General features: G+C 42.8%; 1 protein-coding gene across 2 annotated transcripts in view; it reads left to right on the plus strand.

Annotated features, from left to right (window-relative positions):
- LOC117515792 (FERM domain-containing protein 5) overlaps positions 1-23,735 on the plus strand; it is a 390,404-nt gene that overhangs the window by 304,218 nt on the left and 62,451 nt on the right. For both annotated transcript variants that reach the window (XM_034176519.1, XM_034176520.1), the window contains exon 2: positions 12,442-12,546. In XM_034176519.1, the coding sequence (XP_034032410.1) occupies positions 12,442-12,546 (105 nt within the window). The remainder of the gene's footprint in view (positions 1-12,441; positions 12,547-23,735) is intronic.

A 23,735-nucleotide genomic window follows, 5' to 3' on the forward strand; every position in this document is an offset into this window, starting at 1 on the left:
GGACCTATACTTTATGGACAGCCCTCGTACACTAACAGTTTGGCATGGGAGTGGCTATTAGTATGAAATTCTGATTAGAATTTAGTGTATCTTATCACTATACATCATGAGATATTGTTAGATTATTGATTACCATTGATGTGCTAGTCCTCAGCTATATATGACCCTATGGTTCCATCTAGTGCGCAACAGTGTAAGTATTTATATGCATTGCTGCTGTGCTGCCCCACCCTCCTTTATCTGACTCTTAATCTTCATTCTTGTCCAGTGTTGAGCCACTGATGCTGACTCAGAAGTCCTTAAGAGATGGACATATCGAGATTTGTCCTTGTTGAGATCCATCTCACAGGGTGCAATCTGGAGTTGGTCTGTACTGATAAATCCATGTTCTACTTCCATATTTGATGTTGTATGTCTATTATTCTACAGCCACAGGATATCATATGCCGTGGACATTGTATAGGCCACTAAGACATTATATTTTGGTACTATATAAGTCCGTTTTCTTTTGGGTTCTGGTTTGAGTAAGTCATCCTGTGAGAGTACATCTTATAATAACTTCCTTTAACTAAATGGTGGATTGCAGCAAGGATTGTGATGTAGGTCAAGCTATTTCCTGTGTGTTGCTGTGTGGGAGAGAATATCTTTAGACAATTTGTTGAAATATGGTTCAAGAGTTTTGTTTTCCACCTGGGAAGAATGTTTTTGGAGTTATGAAGTCCCTGGACAGAGGTATTTGGCGATGCCAATGCAGGAACATGAAGGTCCAGGGGCCTCGTACATATCTGCTGTGCACACACAACAATTATAACACATACATTGTTATTTATAAAACATACTTGATGGCAAACTGTTCACATATGTATGCAAACTGTGACCTATGTGAACAAACATTTTGGAGAGGGTTAAAAAGTGGGTGGCAGCGTTTTTCATATGATTCCATGAGAGTGAGTCATAACTTGTACATTTAATTCCACTTAATTGCACGCATCATCTGTATTAAAATTTCTAAAATTATCCCCCTTAAATTCAAATTGAAAGCAAGGCTCTACAACTCAAATATAAATTTAAAAAATAAAAAGCCAAGATGATGGGTTGCATAAATAATGGCACTCATTAGTTAAAAAGTAAATCACCATTTTTACAGTGAGTTTACTTCAGACAAGTCAGTGGATGTTGGATAATGGATGATGCATCGTATATTTTTTAAAAATTGATATTGTTAGACATGATAATGGGCCATAATTATTCCAGAATGAGTGTCCAGTTGTTAAGTCGACTCAGGTCTTAAATCAGACCATACGTTTAATATTTCATCAGTGCATTGCAACTGCTGAAATGTAGATGGAAATACATTAGTATTAGTATACTAGTGGTGGACATGGCTTATCACAATCATTTTGACAAGGTCCTGCATCTTGCTACTGCCATGAAACATTTTTTTTTTCTTGCTGAAATTTGATATTAAAAATGGGCCACTGCTTAAATTTTACTGGGAGAGATTTTATCTTAATAAAAACAGCAGTGCGGTGATGTCACAGCAGCGCAAAGGATTCTGAGACAACTGTAATGATAAATAATTGTCTAGTTAGTTGGTTATATAGAACTGGCAGGGGTGGTGGACACGTGGTTTGTGCACTTGGTTTCAGTGCGGAAGGTTCCTCGTTCAAACCACTGTGACGACCCCAAGTGCAAACAAGGGAGCAGCCGAAGGGACTTATTTACTATTCTGTTATATAGTAAGTTTCATTTGTGTTCTTGTGGTGAGCTTGTTAAAGCTTTATAAAGTTATGTCCATAACAAACTGTGATGTCAAAACTAAGAAACATGAGTGAATGTTTGGTTCAAAGCTACTTGTGGGCTTGCGACATATGCCTAGTCTTTTTCAAAGCCTACATATTTGGAAAGCAACTAATTCCATTTGCTCTCGACCCCATTTATCGATGTGGGTTGCCCTTTTTGTGCTCCCGGCCCCCACTGAAGTTGCACGGTCATGACCTGAACTTCACACAGCTTCATCTGGAAAAAGAATTGCTGCGACACATTAACCAGCAGAACCGCTCAACCTCCTGGGACCTCAGAAAGTAATCTGTTTATGAAACCAAAGCAGTTGCCCTGTAGGTCTCCACTATCATTAGCTTTTACACTGCTCGCATGCACACACACACACACGCAGATACACACTTTCTGCTGCATGGTGTTACCGCCACTTTAACGTTTAAGTGATTCTATGTTTTATTGATGGTCTGCACTTCTGTGTTGACATGGAGACAATTTTAATGATTAATCTGAAAAGGAAAGTGCACATTTGGGGCTCTTTAGGAAGTAAGAAAACGACTGAGCTGTTTTCACTTTCTGCCACATCAGGAAAATCATTATTGTTCTTGGGTCTTTCAGAGATGGCTGTCAGCACCTTTCAGGAAGCCTGTGATGGTTGCACACACATTAGCCCCTTCGCCACATGGAACTGGTTAGATTGACAGAAAACAACCTCCTCGGTAACGACACAAATTTGGAAATCCGTTTTAATCTGTTCCCACTTTATAGATAGAACCTGAGAAATCAGTATAAGAGCAGTGTGGAAGTGGGAATGAGGGATGAAACAAACCTGATCAATTAATCCATTTCAGAATCAAAGTACGTTGAGGCCACAAATGAAGTATCTTTTAATAGAATGCGGGTTTTATTGGTTGTGTTGTTGAGCGGGTAAACCAGGCATTAGGAATAAAATGATCAGACGATGCCGACTGACCTAAACAACAGGGGTAAAGTTTGCAGATTTCATGCTGTGTTTTCATTACGTAGAGACACATTTACTTACACACTGCGCGATTTTGATCTTTCATATCTTGCCTAAAATTTGAGACACTGTTTACTCTACTTGAGAAAAGTGGCTTTATTTATATAGTGCATTTAAAAGCAACAGGAGGTGACCCAAAGTGCTTTTCAGGTGAGGCAAATGAGTCAATATTTAAAGTGGAATAACATCAATAAATAAAATGAATCAAAAACATAGAGAGAAAGAGAGAGCGAGAGAGAGAGAGAGAGAGAGAGATAGATATGTGTTTCATTTTACATGCTGATGAAAGACATCATCAATACCACTGATTGCACATATTGGTTCTTTTTTAAGCCCTCACTTCACTGTGACCCAGCCCATCTGTTTTCCACCAAACTAAAACATTCAAGGCTGCATGCAGTGCAAAGAAATATAAGTCCATTAAAACAATGTGTTCTCTGAGACCCAGTTAGAACAGAGTTGTGTCAGTTCAGTTTGGTAATTATAAATTTGCAAGCCAGTCTGTCACATATGACGTATGGACAAGCGCTAGGGCAGGGGTGGGCATCGAGGGCCGAGACACTGCAGGTTTTCCATGCAACCATTCACCTCAGCAGGTGGGTTGCTGATGAGCTTCTCCTCTGAACATAAACACCTGGTTGTCAATGAAATCACCTGCTGAGACAATTGATCATTAATGAAATCACCTGCTGAGGTGACTGGTTGCACGGAAAACCTGCAGTGTCTCGGCCCTTTATGGCACATGATTGCCCACCCCTGCGCTAGGGGCAACAATGACCCATAGGGGGCACCCCAAATAAAGGCAGAATTTTTATGTCCACCAAGGACGTAATAATATCATCAGCATTTATTTATTTGTCTGTCTGTTTGTTAGCAGGATTATGTCAAAGCTACTGCATGGATTTTGACAACATTTTCACCACAGATACATATTAGGCCATGGAAGAACCCTTTAAATTTTGCAGGTGATCTAGAGGTGATGTGGATTCTGGATCAAGTTTACCTCAAAACTACTTCATGGATTGTCACCAAGTTTTCATCACGGATACATAATAGGGCATGGAACACTCCACTGAATTTTGGAGGTGATCCGGTGTCGCAGACCGAACGGTCCGCCCTGCCTCCACTGCATATGCATCATTTCGGAGCAGAGTCTCTTCACCCAAAGCGATCAAATGGATTAATGTGGTTATTAACCATCAGATAACAAAGTAAAACATCTTAAATCATTCTAAAGCCAGTTCTAAGCAGAAACAAGGCTAATTTAAGCAGAAATGAGGCAATGGCCGACCTGAAGTGAACGCATCAGCTAGCAGCTCATGTAGCCATGGTGCTCTGATCTCTTCCTCCATCTTTTATTGTGAAATAATGCTGAATTTATGTGGAAATGATTGTTGTACTAAAGCTTCAGGTATCTGTCGCTGAGATAGATGATGACTGGAGTGCAGTTTGAAGCAGAAACAAGGTAGTAATCGGTGAACCACGGCTAATGATGCATGCGCAGTGAAGGCAGGGCGGACCAATTTTTAGGGGGGGACCATTTGGCCTGTGCCACCGGATCCTGATTGGTGGACATCAGAAATCTCTGACGGCTGTTGTTAACACTGTTTAGATGCATTTGCTTCAGCATTTAATTGTAAATATTACAGAATAATCCTACAAGTACATAGTACTTTAAAAGGAGAATAAAAACACTAATGATAAAGCTGAGTGTGTGATTTCTACAGAGATTGATGCTCACTTCTCCTTGTTGCTGTCTGGTTCTGGCAAAGAAATACAGACTACACTGTCCGTTAAACACTCACGGTAGCACAAATCTGGTTGACATTTTCTCCAACACCGACTTTGAACCATTTCTGTGTGATATGTGAACAGTGTGGTGTTTGGGTTCAGCTGCTCTCCATCATTAGTAACAGTGCTGTTGACTGTCGAAGTACTGAAGCTTGTGGGAGCGAGTCAAGTGGTGGCAGACTGACTGTAGACGTGAATGTGAGTGTTTACTGTGTGTTTGCTGTGGGATTGCAGTGTGTACTCTGCCTCTCACTCAATGCATGCTGGGATACGGTCAAACCTCTCTGACCTTCAACAGCAAACGTGTGATCAGTAATTTTGCACACATCTTTGGTGATTTCGTCTGCCCCCCCCTTTTGTTTTTGTAAGTACGTGAAGAAAATTAGACACTAACTTGGATATATGAGAAAAACACCAACAGCATGATTGGATGTTATGAATCTGACGATATACCAGGTGTTAATACTCTTGTCAGATATTGGTGAAACTCCTGTTGTACGATATTAAGATGCAGCACAGGCAGTAAAGTGGGTCATTAGTGTAAACAACAAACGTACCCTGCTTTTGTGGAATGTCCATTCTCTGCATTACCCCAATACTATAAAGGGAGAAAACAGGAGGAGGAATAATGCAGCTGATGAAGGGAGCACTGAGGAGTAAGAAAGGAGGAGAGCGAGGGGAGTTGGAAGGAGTGTTGTAGAATACTAATAGACTTGTTTCTTCTGTGCAACAAAAGAGCAGATGCCCTCTGTGTGTCACTGCACGCACTCCATGAAGAATGGCTTTTAAATTGTTACTTTTAAAACTCCTTTCCTCGTGCAATGTTTGAAAAGCCTTGATTTTAAAAAATGGCAGGATGGATAATTCCCCACAAAGAAAAAAAATTCCGTTATTGAGCCTGCATCATTTTGACCTTTGACCTAGTTACTGTAAATCATGCCTTGCTATATTTCAGTATCTCAGAATTGCTTTCACTGCATTTAGAGCATCATTTTCAAAATTTTAGATGCAAAACAGACTTGTTTCTTCTGTGTGACAAAAGAGCAGATGTCCTCTGTGTGTCAGTGCAAGCACTCCATGAAGAATGACTTTTAAATTGTTACTTTTTAAAACTCCTTTCCTCATGCAATGTGTTATATGGCTGGGGGGGCCTGGCTGCCGGTTTGTTTGTCTTTTGGTTTCCTCCCAGGTGGCGTGCATTTGGGACTGAGTGGCTGTGTTGCTGAGGCTGTCAGGACCTCACCCTGATCACCTGCGACTCGTCAGGACTCACAGCTGTGGTGCATCTGGATGGATTGGAACATGTTGGCATTTAAGACTGGAGTGCACAGTGTGTATTTGCCAGAGACTCGACCTTGTGACCAGACGGGTGAGATCGTCGTCTCGGGAGCCATCTCATCAGCAGCGGATGCTGAGAACGTCCAGGTTTGATGCACAGTCTGTGAAAGAGGAGGGGGTGAGGTCTCACGCTCGTCAGCACACTTCCTGAGGTACGTTAGATTTTGTGACTAACAGTTATACAGTCAGTAAATGTGGTGTCCCTCACACCTTATTGTATTGAGCTGTTTGTTAGTCATGTATCAGCTTCCACTGCAGTGGAGTTTTGTGAACGGGAGGTTCCATGCCTGCAGGTTGGGAAGCTGATCAGTAATCAAGCCAGGAAGTGTTTGCTGTTTGTACACCCTTAAGTGTTCTGTGTGTAGAGTGTGGACTCACATAATGGTTCCTTCTTTCACAGACTCGGTTGTTGCGGCCACCTGGGGGGTGTCGGCGGGGTCCTTGGGTCCGAAACAGCTTCTGGCTCCGGACCGTTAGCGCTGCTGGGAGCGCACCACGCCAGGCCGCACCTTTTTATTATATTTCACTGTTATGTATTAAATTCAGTTAGCCTTTGTACCGTGCTCTGCTTATTTCATACTGGGTCCTTCAAACGCTGGTCGGTTCTCCGGGCTGCGTCCCACACATAACAGCAATGTTTGAAACCCCATGATTTAAAAAAAACTGACAGGATGAATAATGCCCCACAAAGAAAAAAATTATGTTATTTAACCTGCATCATTTTGACCTTTGACCCAATTACCGTAAATCATGACTTGCTATATTTCAGTATCTCAGAATTGCTTTCAAAGTGTTTATAGAGCATCACTATCAAAATTTTGATGCAGAGAAACACTGTTTCTTCATTATACCTCTACACACAAAAAATTGCTGGGTGTACATATAGGAATCACCCTATCTGTCTGGCCGTCTGTCAGTCCGATATGTGAGACTCCTCATGACACTTCACACACTGGTAGCATACAATGCGAACATGTGCATGAAGGAAAATAATTCTGTTCCAACATCTTCAAGGGCAAATAATTATACTTTTGTTTTTAATGATGCACCACATGACACTGACATCATATGTGCAGCTCCTCCTGAACTACTTGGTCAATGTCAATAAAATGTCCCACAACAGTAGCACACCAATCTAAAGATGTGCATGAAGGAAATTCATTCCCATCCAGACTCTTCAAGGGGAGGTCATTAGAGGTGTGGCAATCATTTGGCAATTCAGACTCTTTAATTATGTGCACATGCTTTCATACATTTAAGTATTAACAATGCTTTAAAGAAACTGCAGACACAAAAATATGCAACTTAATTAATTTATATTTTTCCCAGGCACGTCAGACTGGTTAGTAATGTTACAGTGACAGAATAATCTAGAAGTGACAGTGACGGGCACCCGTGAAGGACCTTGGTTTCGCTACAAAAAGGTCAGTTATCTGCAGTTGTGGAGCTCTTATTGGCATTTGCTCTTTGATAGTCACGGCGGTGTAGGAACAAGTTCTGCATCGACAGGCCTTTGTCCTAATGAAGTGCTTGTTATCTGCAGGCTGAGTAATGAAGTGGTGGAAACTGCTGCTGCTGCTGACAGTTCTACCTATTGTCCAGCTCCTCCTGTTACAACCGTTACGAATGACCATTAGCTAATGTGATTTACAGGCCGGAATACAACTTGCATGAATGGGAAAAAAAAAATCTCTAAACATGTTTTGTCTTCACAGAAGAAAATGTTCTTTTGACAGCCGAATGCCCAGGAGCAGTGTGCCGTGTGTTTGTGCAGAGTGGCCCATTAAAATGCTTCTATAAAACAACAAGTGACACGCTTGAGCGATGTGGCAGTGAGCGTGATGTTTTTCTGGCATGGGGTGGCAGCCGAGCTGCCCTGATTGATGTTTGCCAGCTTTGTCACATTAATAAATCAACACCCACCTTCTAATCTCTTCACATTTACTAAAAATATGCTGTGATGCAACACTCTAATTCCACAGAGGTCATCATGTTAAAATTCAAAAGGTCAGTTATTAATTAAAAATGTTTTTTTTAGGGAATGGAATCTCAAAAAGCAACCTCTCAAATAATGATAACCAGTTTAGAAATCTACTTAATAACCTAAGGGTTTTATAGATTATAATATGTAAATATTAACTGCATGGTTATGTAATCTATATAAAATCTAATATAAAGGTGTGGTATTTATTATGAGGTAGATTATCAGAGGCACAACTCTCATCATCACCTTGATTACATTTTTTTAGATGGATTTTAGCAAGATATCTCAAAAACTCATGATTTGATTTTGATCATCTTTGCGTTTAAATTGGAAGTATGAATGGGAAGAAGCAATTTTATTATGTCCACCAAGGATGTAATAAAATCATCTGCATTTATTTATTTGCCTGTCTGTCTGTCTGTTAGCAGGATTACGTCAAAACTACTGAACAGATTTTGACAAAATTTTCACCACATGTACAGTGAGGAAAATAAGTATTTGAACACCCTGCAATTTTGAAAGTTCTCCCACTTAGAAATCATGGAGGGGTCTGAAATTTTCATTTTAGGTGCATGTTCACTGTGAGAGACATAATCTAAAAAAAAAAAAAAAAATCCGGAAGTCACAATGTATGATTTTTTAATAATTTATTTGCATGTTACTGCTGCAAATAAATATTTGAACACCTGCCAATCAGCAAAAATTCTGGCCCTCAAAGACCTGTTAGTCCGCCTCTAAAAAGTCCACCTCCACTCCACTTATTATTCCAAATTAGAAGCACCTATTTGAGGTCGTTAGCTGCATAAAGACGCCTGTCCACCCCACACAATCAGTAAGACTCCAACTACTAACATGGCTAAGACCAAAGAGCTGTCCAAAGACACCAGAGACAAAATTGTAGACCTCCACAAGGGTGGAATGGGCTGCAGGGCAATTGCCAAGCAGCTTGGTGAAAAAAGATCAACTGTTGGAGCAATTATTAGAAAATGGAAGAAGCTAAACATGACTGTCAATCTCCCTCGGACTGGAGCTCCATGCAAGATCCCACCTCGTGGTGTATCAATGATCCTAAGAAAGGTGAGGAATCAGCTCAGAACTGCACGGGAGGAGCTGGTCAATGACCTGAAGAGAGCTGGCACCACTGTTTCCAAGGTTACTGTGGGTAATACACTAAGACGTCATGGGTTAAAATCATGCATGGCACGGAAGGTTCCCCTGCTTAAATCAGCACACGTCCAGGCCCATCTTAAGTTTGCCCATGACCATTTGGATGATCCAGAGGAGTCATGGGAGAAAGTTATGTGGTCAGATGAGACCAAAATAGAACTTTTTGGTCTTAATTCCACTCACCGTGTTTGGAGGAAGAAGAATGCTGAGTACCATCCCAAAAACACCGTCCCTGCTGTGAAGCATGGATGTGGAAGCATCATGCTTTGGGGGTGTTTTTCTGCACATGGGGCAGGACGACTGCACTGTATTAAGGAGAGGATGACCGGGGCCATTGTGAGATTTTGTCACCACTGTCTGCGAGATTTTGGGTAACAACCTCCTTCCCTCAGTTAGGGCATTGAAGATGGGTCGTGGATGGGTCTTCCAACATGACAATAACCCAAAGCACACAGCCAGGATAACCAAGGAGTGGCTCTGTAAGAAGCATATCAAGGTTCTGGAGTGGCCGAGCCAGTCTCCAGACCTAAACCCAATAGAAAATCTTTGGAGGGAGCTCAAACTCCGTGTTTCTCAGCGACAGCCCAGTAACCTGGCTGATCTAGAGAAGATCTGTATGGAGAAGTGGACCAAAATCCCTGCTGCAGTGTGTGCAAACCTGGTGAAAAACTACAGGAAACGTTTGACCTCTGTAATTGCAAACAAAGGCTACTGGACCAAATATTAACATTGATTTTCACAGGTGTTGAAATACTTATTTGCAGCAGTAACATACAAATAAATTATTAATAAATCATACATTGTGATTTCCGGATTTTTTTTTTTTTGATTATGTCTCTCACAGTGGACATGCACCTAAGATGAAAATTTCAGACCCCTCCATGATATCTAAGTGGGAGAACGTGCAAAATCACAGGGTGTTCAAATACTTATTTTCCTCACTGTACATATTAGACCATGGAAGAACCCATTAAATTTTGGAGGTGATCCAGATCCGGATCCGGATTCTGGATGTAGTTTAACATTATATAGGCTTTGAAGGATTACTGTTAGCAGGATTACGTCAAAACTACTACACGGATTCTCACCAAATTTTCATCACGGATGCATATTAGACCATGGAAGACTCCATTAAATTTTGGATGTGATCCGGATCCAAATCCGAATTCTGGATCAAGATTTCACTTTATATACACTTTGAAGGATTACATCAAAACTACTTCACGGATTCTCACCAAATTTGCACCACAGATAGATATTAGGACATGGAAGACTCCACTGAATTTTGGAGGTGGTTTGGATCCAGATCCAGACACTGGATCAAGATTTACCTTTATATTGCCTTTGAAGGATTTCTTCAAAACTACTTCACAGATTCTCACCAAATTTGCACACATATTAGGGCATGGAAGAGTCCATTGAATTTTGGAGGTGATCCGGATCAAGATTGGCGGATGTCAGAAATCTCTGATTGTTCTTGTTTCACTTAGGATCAAGCAGTGATCAAGTTCCGAAGTCAGGGTTTAAATTTCCGGCCCCCATTCTAATACATGGGAATCCGTAGGAAATGACAAACATAGGAGTTCAGAAATTTTATTGACTGTGAAATTGACTCTTTAAAAGTCTGTGTAACATTTCCTCTACATGCCTGTTACTATGAAATGTGGGTGTAGTGTCGCTGAGCAGTATTGATTTTATTTATTTATTTATTTTTTTTGCACTGTTATGTGTGTCTGCAGTCTTTGTCTGTGAGATGTTGTCATAACTTTTGCATGATGTACAGTGGTCCCTCGTTTATCACGGGAGTTACGTTCTAAATATAACCCGCAATAGGTGAAATCCATGAAGTCGTCAGCGTTAGTTTTTACAATTATTATAGATGTTTTAAGGCTGTAAAACCCCTCACTACACACTTTATACCCTTTTCTCAAACAGGCATTAACATTTTCTCACTTTTCTCTCCTGTGTAAACACTCTCTTTTTTCTTCTGGGCGAGAAGATTATAAACAGACACACGCAGAACACAATGCGCAGCTCTCCCTTCGCTCACTGCCTCCAGGGGTACCGACCCGCAAAGAATCCAAGTCATGGCCACGGAGTTCTTTGGCTGCGGTTACCGAGACCAGGCAGCGGCGCTGCGGATTTTTCCGCAAGAAGTTTATCCTTGCGGGCTGCCGGAGCACTCTGCATCAAAACAGCGAGCGTAGTCTCTGGACCTGTTGCCAGAGTTGGCCGCAGCTCCGCACAGCAGAGAGGGGGGCGGTGTGAGTGGCCTGCTGCGGTCACGTTTTGTGAGTGTATGAACAGTAAATTTGGTGTCAGGCTCCCTAGAATTTTAGCGTTCCCCCAACCCCCCAAACCAAAAAAAAAGAGTAGTATTTCAGAATTTTTATTTCTTTAACGGTGTGCTCAATTAATATTAAGAAGAAGAAGAATACAAGCGAAGCGATGCACAGTGGCTCAGCTTGTGCATTGTACACTGTCACAAACAGGAAGTCCCAAATTTTGAGTCCACAGTGAAACAGCAAATGTCAAATGTTGAACACTTCATGGATCAACAGGAAATCTCGTGGGAATTCAGTGGCAAGTTAAATTATGGAACAGCTTGCCCTTGTCTGTTAGAGAGGCCCCTTCACTGCCCATTTTTAAAATTTGTTTAAAAACCAGTTTTGACTTTTGGCCCTAGTGAGACTTAGTTTTAAATTGTATTTCGTATTCATTTATTTAAATGTATGTTCTAATGTTTTAATGGATGTTTCAGTGTACAGCACTTTGTGTCAGCAGTGGTTGTGTTAAAGTGCTTTAAAATAAAATAAAATAAATAAAATGGTTTACAAGAGATGTTTGGTGTCATAACACTGTTTGGTTGAGTTGCTGTTTAGTTAAGTGTGAACATGTTCTGTGTGTGGTGATTCCAAAATTAGTTCCAGGGATTCTATCTTGAACCAATTTGCATGGAAAGGTCATAGATCAAGGTCATGGTGGTGCTGTCATTATGTTTCTTGTTGGGTTTGAGTTCAGCTGTGTTTTGATTATATTTGGGTGTTGTGTCGTCTGACGTGTTTTATAATGCAGCGTGTTAAGAAAGCCACCATGACATTCTGTCTCTGATCTCTTCTGTTATCTGTGTCACAGGATTGATTCTCCACTCTCCCCCTGGCTCTGGCTGAGTATTAATAATGGATGAATATTAGTATTCATCCAAATTAATATGATCTCAGGCAGGGTTTAAAGAATCTGAGTCAAAATGTTTTTGCAGTAAGCTTGAATCTTAGACGGATCGAGAACGAATGTTTTGTTTGTGATTTTTTTTTTTTTTTGGACACGCTGAGTTTTTCATTTTGCCATTTCTCTCTTGCAGCGGGATGCAAAGGGCCAGTATCTGTTTGACCTCATCTGCCATCATCTCAATCTGCTGGAGAAAGACTACTTTGGCATCAGATATGTGGATCCAGACAAGCAGAGGGTACGTGTGTGTGTGTGTGTGTGTGTGTGTGTGTGTGTGTGTGTGTGTGTGTGTGTGTGTGTGTGTGTGTGTGTGTGTGTGTGTGTGTGTGTGTGTGTGTGTGTGCGTGCGCGCGCGTGGGAACTTATTTAACTAATTGTGGGAATTTGTTTCCTTCATTGTTTTCTTAACCAGACATTTTAAAATGTAATTTTTATCTTTAAAGCTACAGTGTGTAGGATTTAGGGGTGTTTGTTTGCGGGAAAGGAATATAGCATTTGTAACCTCTATTCATTAGTGGAAACAATAAATCTGTATGTTTTCATTAGTTCAGAATGAATCCATTGTATCTACATGGGAGCAGTCGCCCCGTTGATGGTTACCATGTTGCACCGCAGTGATGATACAACAGCCCAAAACCGACATACCGATTCCAGTGTTTGCATTTTGCAGCGTGGTCAGAAGACTGCAGAAAAAAGAAGCAGAATCCATGTTTGTTCTCCTCTACTCTGTCTACTGGTTGTTTTCTGCCTGCTGGTTGTTCTCTGTCTACTGCAGGTTTCCTATCTACTGGTTGTTCTCTCTGTACTGGTTGTTCTTTGTCTGCTGGTTGTTCTCTGTCTGCTGGTTGTTCTTTGTCTGCTGCAGGTTTCCTGTCTACTGGTTGTTCTCTGTCTGCTGGTTGTTCTCTGTTTGCTGGTTACTCTGTCTACTGGTTGTTCTGTGTACTGGTTGTTCTCTATCTGCTGGTTGTACTCTGTGTATTGGTTGTTTTCTGTCCACTGGTTGTTCTCTGTCTGCTGGTTGTACTCTGTCTACTGGTTGTTCTTTGTGTGCTGATTGTTCTGTGTCTGCTGGTTGTTCTCTGTCTGCTGGTTGTTCTCTGTGTATTGGTTGTTCTCTGTGTGTTGGTTGTTCTCTGTCTACTGGTGGTACTCTGTCTGCTGGGTGTACTCTCTACTGGTTGTTCTGTGTCTGCTGGTTGTACTCTGTCTATTGATTGTTGTCTGTGTTCTGGTTGTTTTCTCTCTACTCGTTGTTCTCTGTGTGCTGTTTGTTTTCTGTATACTGGTTGTTCTGTATCTACTGGTGTCTGCTGGTTGTTCTCTGTCTGCTGGTTGTTTTCTGTCTGTCTCTGTTTACTGGTTGTTCTCTGTGTACTGGTTGTTCTTTGTCTGCTGGTTGTACTCTGTCTACTAGTTGTTCTCTGTGTGCTGGTTGTTTTCTGTCTACTCGTTAGTCTGTATCTACTGGTGTCTGCTGGTTGTTCTCTGTCTACTGGTTGTACTCTGTGTGCTGGTTGTTCTCTGTCTACTGGTTGTACTCTGTCTGCTGGTTGTTCTCTGTGTACTGGTTGTTCTCTGTCTACTGGTTGTACGCTGTCTACTGGTTGTTGTCTGTGTGCTGGCTGTTTTCTCTCTACTGGTTGTTCTCTGTGTGCTGGTTGTTTTCTGTCTACTGGTTGTTCTGTATCTACTGGTGTCTGCTGGTTGTTCTCTGTCTGCTGGTTGTTTTCTGTCTACTGGTTGTTCTCTGTCTACTGGTTGTTCTTTGTCTGCTGGTTGTTCTCTGTCTACTGGTTGTTCTCTGTGTACTGGGTGTTCTCTGTGTACTGGTTGTTCTCTGTCTGCTGGTTGTTTTCTGTCTACTGGTTGTTCTCTGTGTACTGGTTGTTCTCTGTCTACTGGTTGTTCTCTGTGTACTGGTTGTTTTCTGTGTACTGGTTGTTCTCTGTCTACTGGTTGTTCTCTGTGTACTGGGTGTTCTCTGTGTGCAGGTTGTTTTCTGTCTACTGGTTGTTTTCTGTCTACTGGTTGTTCTCTGTGTGCTGGTTGTTTTCTGTCTACTGGTTGTTCTGTATCTACTGGTGTCTGCTGGTTGTTCTCTGTGTACTGGTTGTTCTCTGTCTACTGGTTGTACTCTGTGTGCTGGTTGTTTTCTGTCTACTGGTTGTTTTCTGTCTACTGGTTGTTCTCTGTGTACTGGTTGTTCTCTGTCTACTGGTTGTTCTCTGTGTACTGGGTGTTCTCTGTGTGCAGGTTGTTTTCTGTCTACTGGTTGTTTTCTGTCTACTGGTTGTTCTCTGTCTACTGGTTGTTCTCTGTGTGCTGGTTGTTTTCTGTCTACTGGTTCTGTATCTACTGGTGTCTACTGGTTGTTCTCTGTGTACTGGTTGTTCTCTGTCTACTGGTTGTACTCTGTGTGCTGGTTGTTTTCTGTCTACTGGTTGTACTCTGTGTGCTGGTTGTCTTCTGTGTGCTGGTTGTTTCCTGTCTACTGGTTGTTCTCTCTGTACTAGTTCTTTGTCTGCTGGTTGTTTTCTGTCTACTGGTTGTTCTCTCTGTACTGGTTGTTCTTTGACTGCTGGTTGTTCTCTGTCTACTGGTTGTTCTCTGTGTACTGGTTGTTCTCTGTCTACTGGAGTTTTCCTGTCTACTGGTTGTTCTCTCTGTGCTGGTTGTTCTTTGACTGCTGGTTGTTTTCTGTCTACTGCAGGTTTCCTGTCTACTGGTTGTTCTCTCTGTACTGGTTGTTCTTTGTCTGCTGGTTGTTCTCTGTCTGCTGGTTGTTCTTTGTCTGCTGCAGGTTTCCTGTCTACTGGTTGTTCTCTCTGTGCTGGTTGTTTTCTGCCTGCTGGTTGTTCTCTGTCTACTGCAGGTTTCCTGTTTACTGGTTGTTCTCTGTGTACTGGTTGTTCCTTGTCTACTGGTTGTTCTCTGTCTGCTGGTTGTTCTCTGTTTGCTGGTTACTCTGTCTACTGGTTGTTCTGTGTACTGATTGTTCTCTGTCTGCTGGTTGTACTCTGTGTATTGGTTGTTCTCTGTCTGCTGGATGTACTCTGTGTATTGGTTCTTTCCTGTCTACTGGTTGTTCTCTCTGTACTAGTTCTTTGTCTGCTGGTTGTCTTCTGTCTGCTGGTTGTTCTCTGTCTACTGGAGTTTTCCTGTCTACTGGTTGTTCTCTCTGTACTGGTTGTTCTTTGACTGCTGGTTGTTCTCTGTCTACTGGTTGTTCTCTGTGTACTGGTTGTTCTCTGTCTACTGGTTGTACTCTGTCTGCTGGTTGTTTTCTGCCTGCTGGTTGTTCTCTGTCTACTGCAGGTTTCCTGTCTACTGGTTGTTATCTCTGTACTGGTTGTTCTTTGTCTGCTGGTTGTTCTCTGTCTGCTGGTTGTTCTTTGTCTGCTTCAGGTTTCCTGTCTACTGGTTGTTCTCTCTGTACTGGTTGTTCTTTGTCTGCTGGTTGTTCTCTGTCTACTGCAGGTTTCCTGTCTACTGGTTGTTCTCTGTGTACTGGTTGTTCCTTGTCTACTGGTTGTTCTCTGTCTGCTGGTTGTTCTCTGTTTGCTGGTTACTCTGTCTACTGGTTGTTCTGTGTACTGGTTGTTCTCTGTCTGCTGGTTGTACTCTGTGTATTGGTTGTTCTCTGTCTGCTGGATGTACTCTGTGTATTGGTTGTTTTCTGTCTACTGGTTGTTCTCTGTCTGCTGGTTGTACTCTGTCTACTGGTTGTTCTTTGTGTGCTGGTTGTTCTGTGTCTGCTGGTTGTTCTCTGTGTATTGGTTTTTCTCTGTGTGCTGGTTGTTCTCTGTCTACTGGTGGTACTCTGTCTACTGGATGTTCTCTGTGTACTGGTTGTTCTTTGTGTGCTGGTTGTTCTCTGTCTACTGGTTGTTCTCTGTCTACTGGTTGTTCTCTGTCTGCTTGTTGTTTTCTGTCTACTGGTTGTTCTCTGTCTACTGGTGGTACTCTGTTTACTGGTTGTTCTCTGTGTACTGGTTGTTCTTTGTGTGCTGGTTGTTTTCTGTCTACTGGTTGCTCTCTGTGTGCTGGTTGTTTTCTGTCTACTCATTAGTCTGTATCTACTGGTGTCTGCTGGTTGTTCTCTGTCTACTGGTTGTACTCTGTGTGCTGGTTGTTCTCTGTCTACTGGTTGTACTCTGTCTGCTGGTTGTTCTCTGTGTACTGGTTGTTCTCTGTCTACTGGTTGTTCTCTGTCTACTGGTTGTACTCTGTCTACTGGTTGTTGTCTGTGTGCTGGCTGTTTTCTCTCTACTGGTTGTTCTGTATCTACTGGTGTCTGGTGGTTGTTCTCTGTCTACTGGTTGTTCTCTGTCTACTGGTTGTACTCTGTGTGCTGGTTGTTTTCTGTCTACTGGTTGTACTCTGTGTGCTGGTTGTTTTCTGTGTGCTGGTTGTTCTCTGTCTGCTGGTTGTTTTCTGTCTACTGGTTGTTCTCTGTCTACTGGTTGTACTCTGTGTGCTGGTTGTTTTCTGTCTACTGGTTGTGTGCTGGTTGTTTTGCGTGTGCTGGTTTTTTCTGTGTGCTGGTTGTTTTCTGTCTACTGGTTGTACTCTGTATGCTGGTTGTTTTCTGTGTGCTGGTTTTTTTCTGTGTGCTGGTTGTTTTCTGTCTACTGGTTGTACTCTGTATGCTGGTTGTTTTCTGTGTGCTGGTTGTTTCCTGTCTACTGGTTGTTCTCTCTGTACTAGTTCTTTGTCTGCTGGTTGTTTTCTGTCTGCTGGTTGTTCTCTGTCTACTGGAGTTTTCCTGTCTACTGGTTGTTCTCTCTGTACTGGTTGTTCTTTGATTGCTGGTTGTTCTCTGTCTACTGGTTGTTCTCTGTCTACTGGTTGTACTCTGTCTGCTGGTTGTTCTCTGTCTACTGCAGGTTTCCTGTCTACTGGTTGTTCTCTCTGTACTGGTTGTTCTTTGTCTGCTGGTTGTTCTCTGTCTGCTGGTTGTTCTTTGTCTGCTGCAGGTTTCCTGTCTACTGGTTGTTCTCTCTGTTCTGGTTGTTCTTTGTCTGCTGGTTGTTCTCTGTCTACTGCAGGTTTCCTGTCTACTGGTTGTTCTCTGTGTACTGGTTGTTCCTTGTCTACTGGTTGTTCTCTGTCTGCTGGTTGTTCTCTGTTTGCTGGTTACTCTGTCTACTGGTTGTTCTGTGTACTGGTTGTTCTCTGTCTGCTGGATGTACTCTGTGTATTGGTTGTTTTCTGTCTACTGGTTGTTCTCTGTCTGCTGGTTGTACTCTGTCTACTGGTTGTTCTTTGTGTGCTGGTTGTTCTGTGTCTGCTGGTTGTTCTCTGTGTATTGGTTGTTCTCTGTGTGCTGGTTGTTCTCTGTCTACTGGTGGTACTCTGTCTGCTGGTTGTACTCTGTCTACTGGTTGTTCTGTGTCTGCTGGTTGTTCTTTGTCTGCTGGTTGTTCTCTGTGTACTGGGTGTTCTCTGTGTACTGGTTGTTCTCTGTCTGCTGGTTGTTTTCTGTCTACTGGTTTTTTTCTGTGTGCTGTTTGTACTCTGTGTGCTGGTTGTTTTCTGTCTACTGGTTGTACTCTGTGTGCTGGTTGGTTTCTGTCTACTGGTTGTTCTCTGTGTACTGGTTGTTCTCTGTGTGCTGGTTGGTCTCTCTCTACTGGTTGTTCTGTGTCTGCTGGTTGTTCTTTGTCTCCTGGTTGTTCTCTGTGTACTGGTTGTTCTCTGTCTACTCGTTGTACTCTGTGTGCTGGTTGTTTTCTGTCTACTGGTTGTACTCTGTGTGCTGGTTGTTTTGTGTGTGCTGGTTGTTTTCTGTCTACTGGTTGTACTCTGTATGCTGGTTGTTTTCTGTGTGCTGGTTGTTTCCTCTCTACTGGTTGTTCTCTCTGTACTAGTTCTTTGTCTGCTGGTTGTTTTCTGTCTGCTGGTTGTTCTCTGTCTACTGGAGTTTTCCTGTCTACTGGTTGTTCTCTCTGTACTGGTTGTTCTTTGATTGCTGGTTGTTCTCTGTCTACTGGTTGTTCTCTGTGTACTGGTTGTTCTCTGTCTACTGGTTGTACTCTGTCTGCTGGTTGTTTTCTGCCTGCTGGTTGTTCTCTGTCTACTGCAGGTTTCCTGTATACTGGTTGTTCTCTCTGTACTGGTTGTTCTTTGTCTGCTGGTTGTTCTCTGTCTGTTGGTTGTTCTTTGTCTGCTGCAGGTTTCCTGTCTACTGGTTGTTCTCTCTGTACTGGTTGTTCTTTGTCTGCTGGTTGTTCTCTGTCTACTGCAGGTTTCCTGTCTACTGGTCGTTCTCTGTGTACTGGTTGTTCCTTGTCTACTGGTTGTTCTCTGTCTACTGGTTGTTCTCTGTTTGCTGGTTACTCTGTCTACTGGTTGTTCTGTGTACTGGTTGTTCTCTGTCTGCTGGATGTACTCTGTGTATTGGTTGTTTTCTGTCTACTGGTTGTTCTCTGTCTGCTGGTTGTACTCTGTCTACTGGTTGTTCTTTGTGTGCTGGTTGTTCTGTGTCTGCTGGTTGTTCTCTGTGTATTGGTTGTTCTCTGTGTGCTGGTTGTTATCTGTCTACTGGTGGTACTCTGTCTGCTGGTTGTACTCTGTCTACTGGTTGTTCTGTGTCTGCTGGTTGTTCTTTGTCTCCTGGTTGTTCTCTGTGTACTGGTTGTTCTCTGTGTACTGGTTGTTCTTTGTCTGCTGGTTGTTCTCTGTCTACTGGTTGTTCTCTGTGTACTGGTTGTTCTCTGTCTGCTTGTTGTTTTCTGTCTACTGGTTGTTCTCTGTCTACTGGTTGTTCTCTGTGTACTGGTTGTTCTTTGTCTGCTGGTTGTTCTTTGTCTGCTGGTTGTACTCTGTCTATTGATTGTTGTCTGTGTTCTGGTTGTTTTCTCTCTACTCGTTCTCTGTGTGCTGTTTATTTTCTGTATACTGGTTGTTCTGTATCTACTGGTGTCTGCTGGTTGTTCTCTGTGTACTGGTTGTTCTTTGTCTGCTGGTTGTACTCTGTCTAATAGTTGTTCTCTGTGTGCTGGTTGTTCTCTGTCTACTCGTTGTACTCTGTGTGCTGGTTGTTTTCTGTCTACTGGTTGTACTCTGTGTGCTGGTTGTTTTGTGTGTGCTGGTTGTTTTCTGTCTACTGGTTGTACTCTGTATGCTGGTTGTTTTCTGTGTGCTGGTTGTTTCCTGTCTACTGGTTGTTCTCTCTGTACTAGTTCTTTGTCTGCTGGTTGTTTTCTGTCTGCTGGTTGTTCTCTGTCTACTGGAGTTTTCCTGTCTACTGGTTGTTCTCTCTGTACTGGTTGTTCTTTGATTGCTGGTTGTTCTCTGTCTACTGGTTGTTCTCTGTGTACTGGTTGTTCTCTGTCTACTGGTTGTACTCTGTCTGCTGGTTGTTTTCTGCCTGCTGGTTGTTCTCTGTCTACTGCAGGTTTCCTGTCTACTGGTTGTTCTCTCTGTACTGGTTGTTCTTTGTCTGCTGGTTGTTCTTTGTCTGCTGCAGGTTTCCTGTCTACTGGTTGTTCTCTCTGTACTGCTTGTTCTTTGTCTGCTGGTTGTTCTCTGTCTACTGCAGGTTTCCTGTCTACTGGTTGTTCTCTGTGTACTGGTTGTTCCTTGTCTACTGGTTGTTCTCTGTCTGCTGGTTGTTCTCTGTTTGCTGGTTACTCTGTCTACTGGTTGTTCTGTCTACTGGTTGTTCTCTGTCTGCTGGATGTACTCTGTGTATTGGTTGTTTTCTGTCTACTGGTTGTTCTCTGTCTGCTGGTTGTACTCTGTCTACTGGTTGTTCTTTGTGTGCTGGTTGTTCTGTGTCTGCTGGTTGTTCTCTGTGTATTGGTTGTTCTCTGTGTGCTGGTTGTTCTCTGTCTACTGGTGGTACTCTGTCTGCTGGTTGTACTCTGTCTACTGGTTGTTCTGTGTCTGCTGGTTGTTCTTTGTCTCCTGGTTGTTCTCTGTGTACTGGTTGTTCTCTGTGTACTGGTTGTTCTCTGTGTACTGGTTGTTCTTTGTCTGCTGGTTGTTCTCTGTCTACTGGTTGTTCTCTGTGTACTGGTTGTTCTCTGTGTACTGGTTGTTCTTTGTCTGCTGGTTGTTCTTTGTCTGCTGGTTGTACTCTGTCTATTGATTGTTGTCTGTGTTCTGGTTGTTTTCTCTCTACTCGTTCTCTGTGTGCTGTTTATTTTCTGTATACTGGTTGTTCTGTATCTACTGGTGTCTGCTGGTTGTTCTCTGTGTACTGGTTGTTCTTTGTCTGCTGGTTGTACTCTGTCTAATAGTTGTTCTCTGTGTGCTGGTTGTTCTCTGTCTACTGGTTGTACTCTGTGTTCTGGTTGTTCTCTGTCTACTGGTTGTACTCTGTCTACTGGTTGTACTCTGTCTACTGGTTGTTGTCTGTGTGCTGGCTGTTTTCTCTCTACTGGTTGTTCTCTGTGTGCTGGTTGTTTTCTGTCTACTGGTTGTTCTGTATCTACTGGTGTCTGCTGGTTGTTTTCTGTCTACTGGTTGTTCTCTGTGTACTGGTTGTTCTCTGTCTACTGGTTGTTCTCTGTGTACTGGTTGTTCTTTGTCTGCTGGTTGTTCTCTGTCTACTGGTTGTTCTCTGTGTACTGGTTGTTCTCTGTCTGCTGGTTGTTTTCTGTCTACTGGTTGTTCTCTATGTAGTGGTTGTTCTCTGTGTACTGGTTGTTCTTTGTCTGCTGGTTGTACTCTGTGTACTGGTTGTTCTCTGTGTGCTGGTTGTTTTCTGTTACTGGTTGTTCTCTGTGTAGTGGTTGTTCTCTGTGTACTGGTTGTTCTTTGTCTGCTGGTTGTTCTTTGTCTGCTGGTTGTACTCTGTGTACTGGTTGTTCTCTGTGTGCTGGTTGTTTTCTGTCTACTGGTTGTTCTCTGTGTACTGGTTCTTCTCTGTGTACTGGTTGTTCTTTGTCTGCTGGTTGTACTCTGTGTACTGGTTGTTCTCTGTGTGCTGGTTGTTCTCTGTGTGCTGGTTGTTTTCTGTCTACTGGTTGTTCTGTATCTACTGGTGTCTGCTGGTTGTTCTCTGTCTGCTGGTTGTGTTCTATCTACTGGTTGTTCTCTGTCTACTGGTTGTTCTCTGTGTACTGGTTGTTCTTTGTCTGCTGGTTATTCTCTGTGTACTGGGTGTTCTCTGTGTACTGGTTGTTCTCTGTCTGCTGGTTGTTTTCTGTCTACTGGTTGTTCTCTGTGTACTGGTTGTTCTCTGTCTGCTGGTTGTTTTCTGTCTACTGGTTGTTCTCTGTGTACTGGTTGTTCTTTGCCTGCTGGTTGTACTCTGTGTACTGGTTGTTCTCTGTGTGCTGGTTGTTTTCTGTCTACTGGTTGTTTTCTGTCTACTGGCTGTTCTCTGTGTGCTGGTTGTTTTCTGTCTACTGGTTGTTCTGTATCTACTGGTGTCTGCTGGTTGTTCTCTGTCTACTGGTTGTTCTCTGTCTACTGGTTGTACTCTGTGTGCTGGTTGTTTTCTGTCTACTGGTTGTTCTCTCGGTACTGGTTGTTCTCTGTCTACTGGTTGTACTCTGTGTGCTGGTTGTTCTCTGTCTACTGGTTGTACTCTGTGTGCTGGTTGTTTTCTGTCTACTGGTTGTTCTCTGTGTACTGGTTGTTCTCTGTCTACTGGTTGTACTCTGTGTGCTGGTTGTACTCTGTGTGCTGGTTGTTCTCTGTCTACTGGTTGTTCTCTGTGTGCTGGTTGTACTCTGTGTGCTGGTTGTTCTCTGTCTACTGGTTGTACTCTGTGTGCTGGTTGTTCTCTGTCTACTGGTTGTACTCTGTGTGCTTGTTGTTTTCTGTCTACTGGTTGTTCTCTGTGTACTGGTTGTTCTCTGGGTACTGGTTGTTCTCTGTCTACTGGTTGTACTCTGTGTGCTGGTTGTTCTCTGTCTACTGGTTGTACTCTGTGTGCTGGTTGTTTTCTGTCTACTGGTTGTTCTCTGTCTACTGGTTGTTCTCTGTCTACTGGTTGTTCTCTGTGTACTGGTTGTTCTCTGTCTACTGGTTGTACTCTGTGTGCTGGTTGTTCTCTGTCTACTGGTTGTTCTCTGTCTACTGGTTGTTCTCTGTGTACTGGTTGTTCTCTGTCTACTGGTTGTACTCTGTGTACTGGTTGTTCTCTGTGTACTGGTTGTTCTCTGTGTGCTGGTTGTTCTCTCTCTACTGGTTGTTCTCTGTCTACTGGTGGTACTCTGTCTGCTGGTTGTTCTCTCTCTACTGGTTGTTCTCTGTCTACTGGTTTTACTCTGTCTGCTGGTTTTCTCTATGTACTGGTTGTTCTCTGTCTACTGGTTGTACTCTGTCTGCTGGTTGTTCTCTGTCTACTGGTTGTTTTCTGTCTACTGGTTGTTCTCTGTCTACTGGTTGTTCTCTGTGTACTGGTTGTTCTCTGTCTACTGGTTGTACTCTGTGTGCTGGTTGTTCTCTGTCTACTGGTTGTACTCTGTGTGCTGGTTGTTCTCTGTCTACTGGTTGTTCTCTGTCTACTGGTTGTTCTCTGTGTACTGGTTGTACTCTGTGTGCTGGTTGCTTTCTGTCTGCTGGTTGTTCTCTGTCTACTGGTTGTACTCTGTCTGCTGGTTGTTCTCTGTGTACTGGTTGTTCTCTGTCTACTGGTTGTACTCTGTGTGCTGGTTGTTCTCTGTCTACTGGTTGTTCTCTGTGTACTGGTTGTTCTCTGTCTACTGGTTGTACTCTGTGTGCTGGTTGCTTTCTGTCTGCTGGTTGTTCTCTGTCTACTGGTTGTACTCTGTCTGCTGGTTGTTCTCTGTGTACTGGTTGTTCTCTGTCTACTGGTTGTACTCTGTGTGCTGGTTGTTCTCTGTCTACTGGTTGTTCTCTGTGTACTGGTTGTTCTCTGTCTACTGGTTGTACTCTGTGTGCTGGTTGCTTTCTGTCTGCTGGTTGTTCTCTGTCTGCTGGTTGTTTTCTGTCTACTGGTTGTTTTCTGTGTGCTGGTTGTTCTCTGTCTTCTGGTTGTACTCTGTGTGCTGGTTGTTTTTTGTGTGCTGGTTGTTTTCTGTCTACTGGTTGTTCTTTGCCTGCTGGTTGTACTCTGTGTACTGGTTGTTCTCTGTGTGCTGGTTGTTTTCTGTCTACTGGTTGTTTTCTGTCTACTGGCTGTTCTCTGTGTGCTGGTTGTTTTCTGTCTACTGGTTGTTCTGTATCTACTGGTGTCTGCTGGTTGTTCTCTGTCTACTGGTTGTTCTCTGTCTACTGGTTGTACTCTGTGTGCTGGTTGTTTTCTGTCTACTGGTTGTTCTCTGTGTACTGGTTGTTCTCTGTCTACTGGTTGTACTCTGTGTGCTGGTTGTACTCTGTGTGCTGGTTGTTCTCTGTCTACTGGTTGTTCTCTGTGTGCTGGTTGTACTCTGTGTGCTGGTTGTTCTCTGTCTACTGGTTGTACTCTGTGTGCTGGTTGTTCTCTGTCTACTGGTTGTTCTC

The sequence above is a fragment of the Thalassophryne amazonica genome, chromosome 8 (assembly GCF_902500255.1).
Source record: "Thalassophryne amazonica chromosome 8, fThaAma1.1, whole genome shotgun sequence".
In the NCBI taxonomy this organism is placed as follows: domain Eukaryota; kingdom Metazoa; phylum Chordata; class Actinopteri; order Batrachoidiformes; family Batrachoididae; genus Thalassophryne; species Thalassophryne amazonica.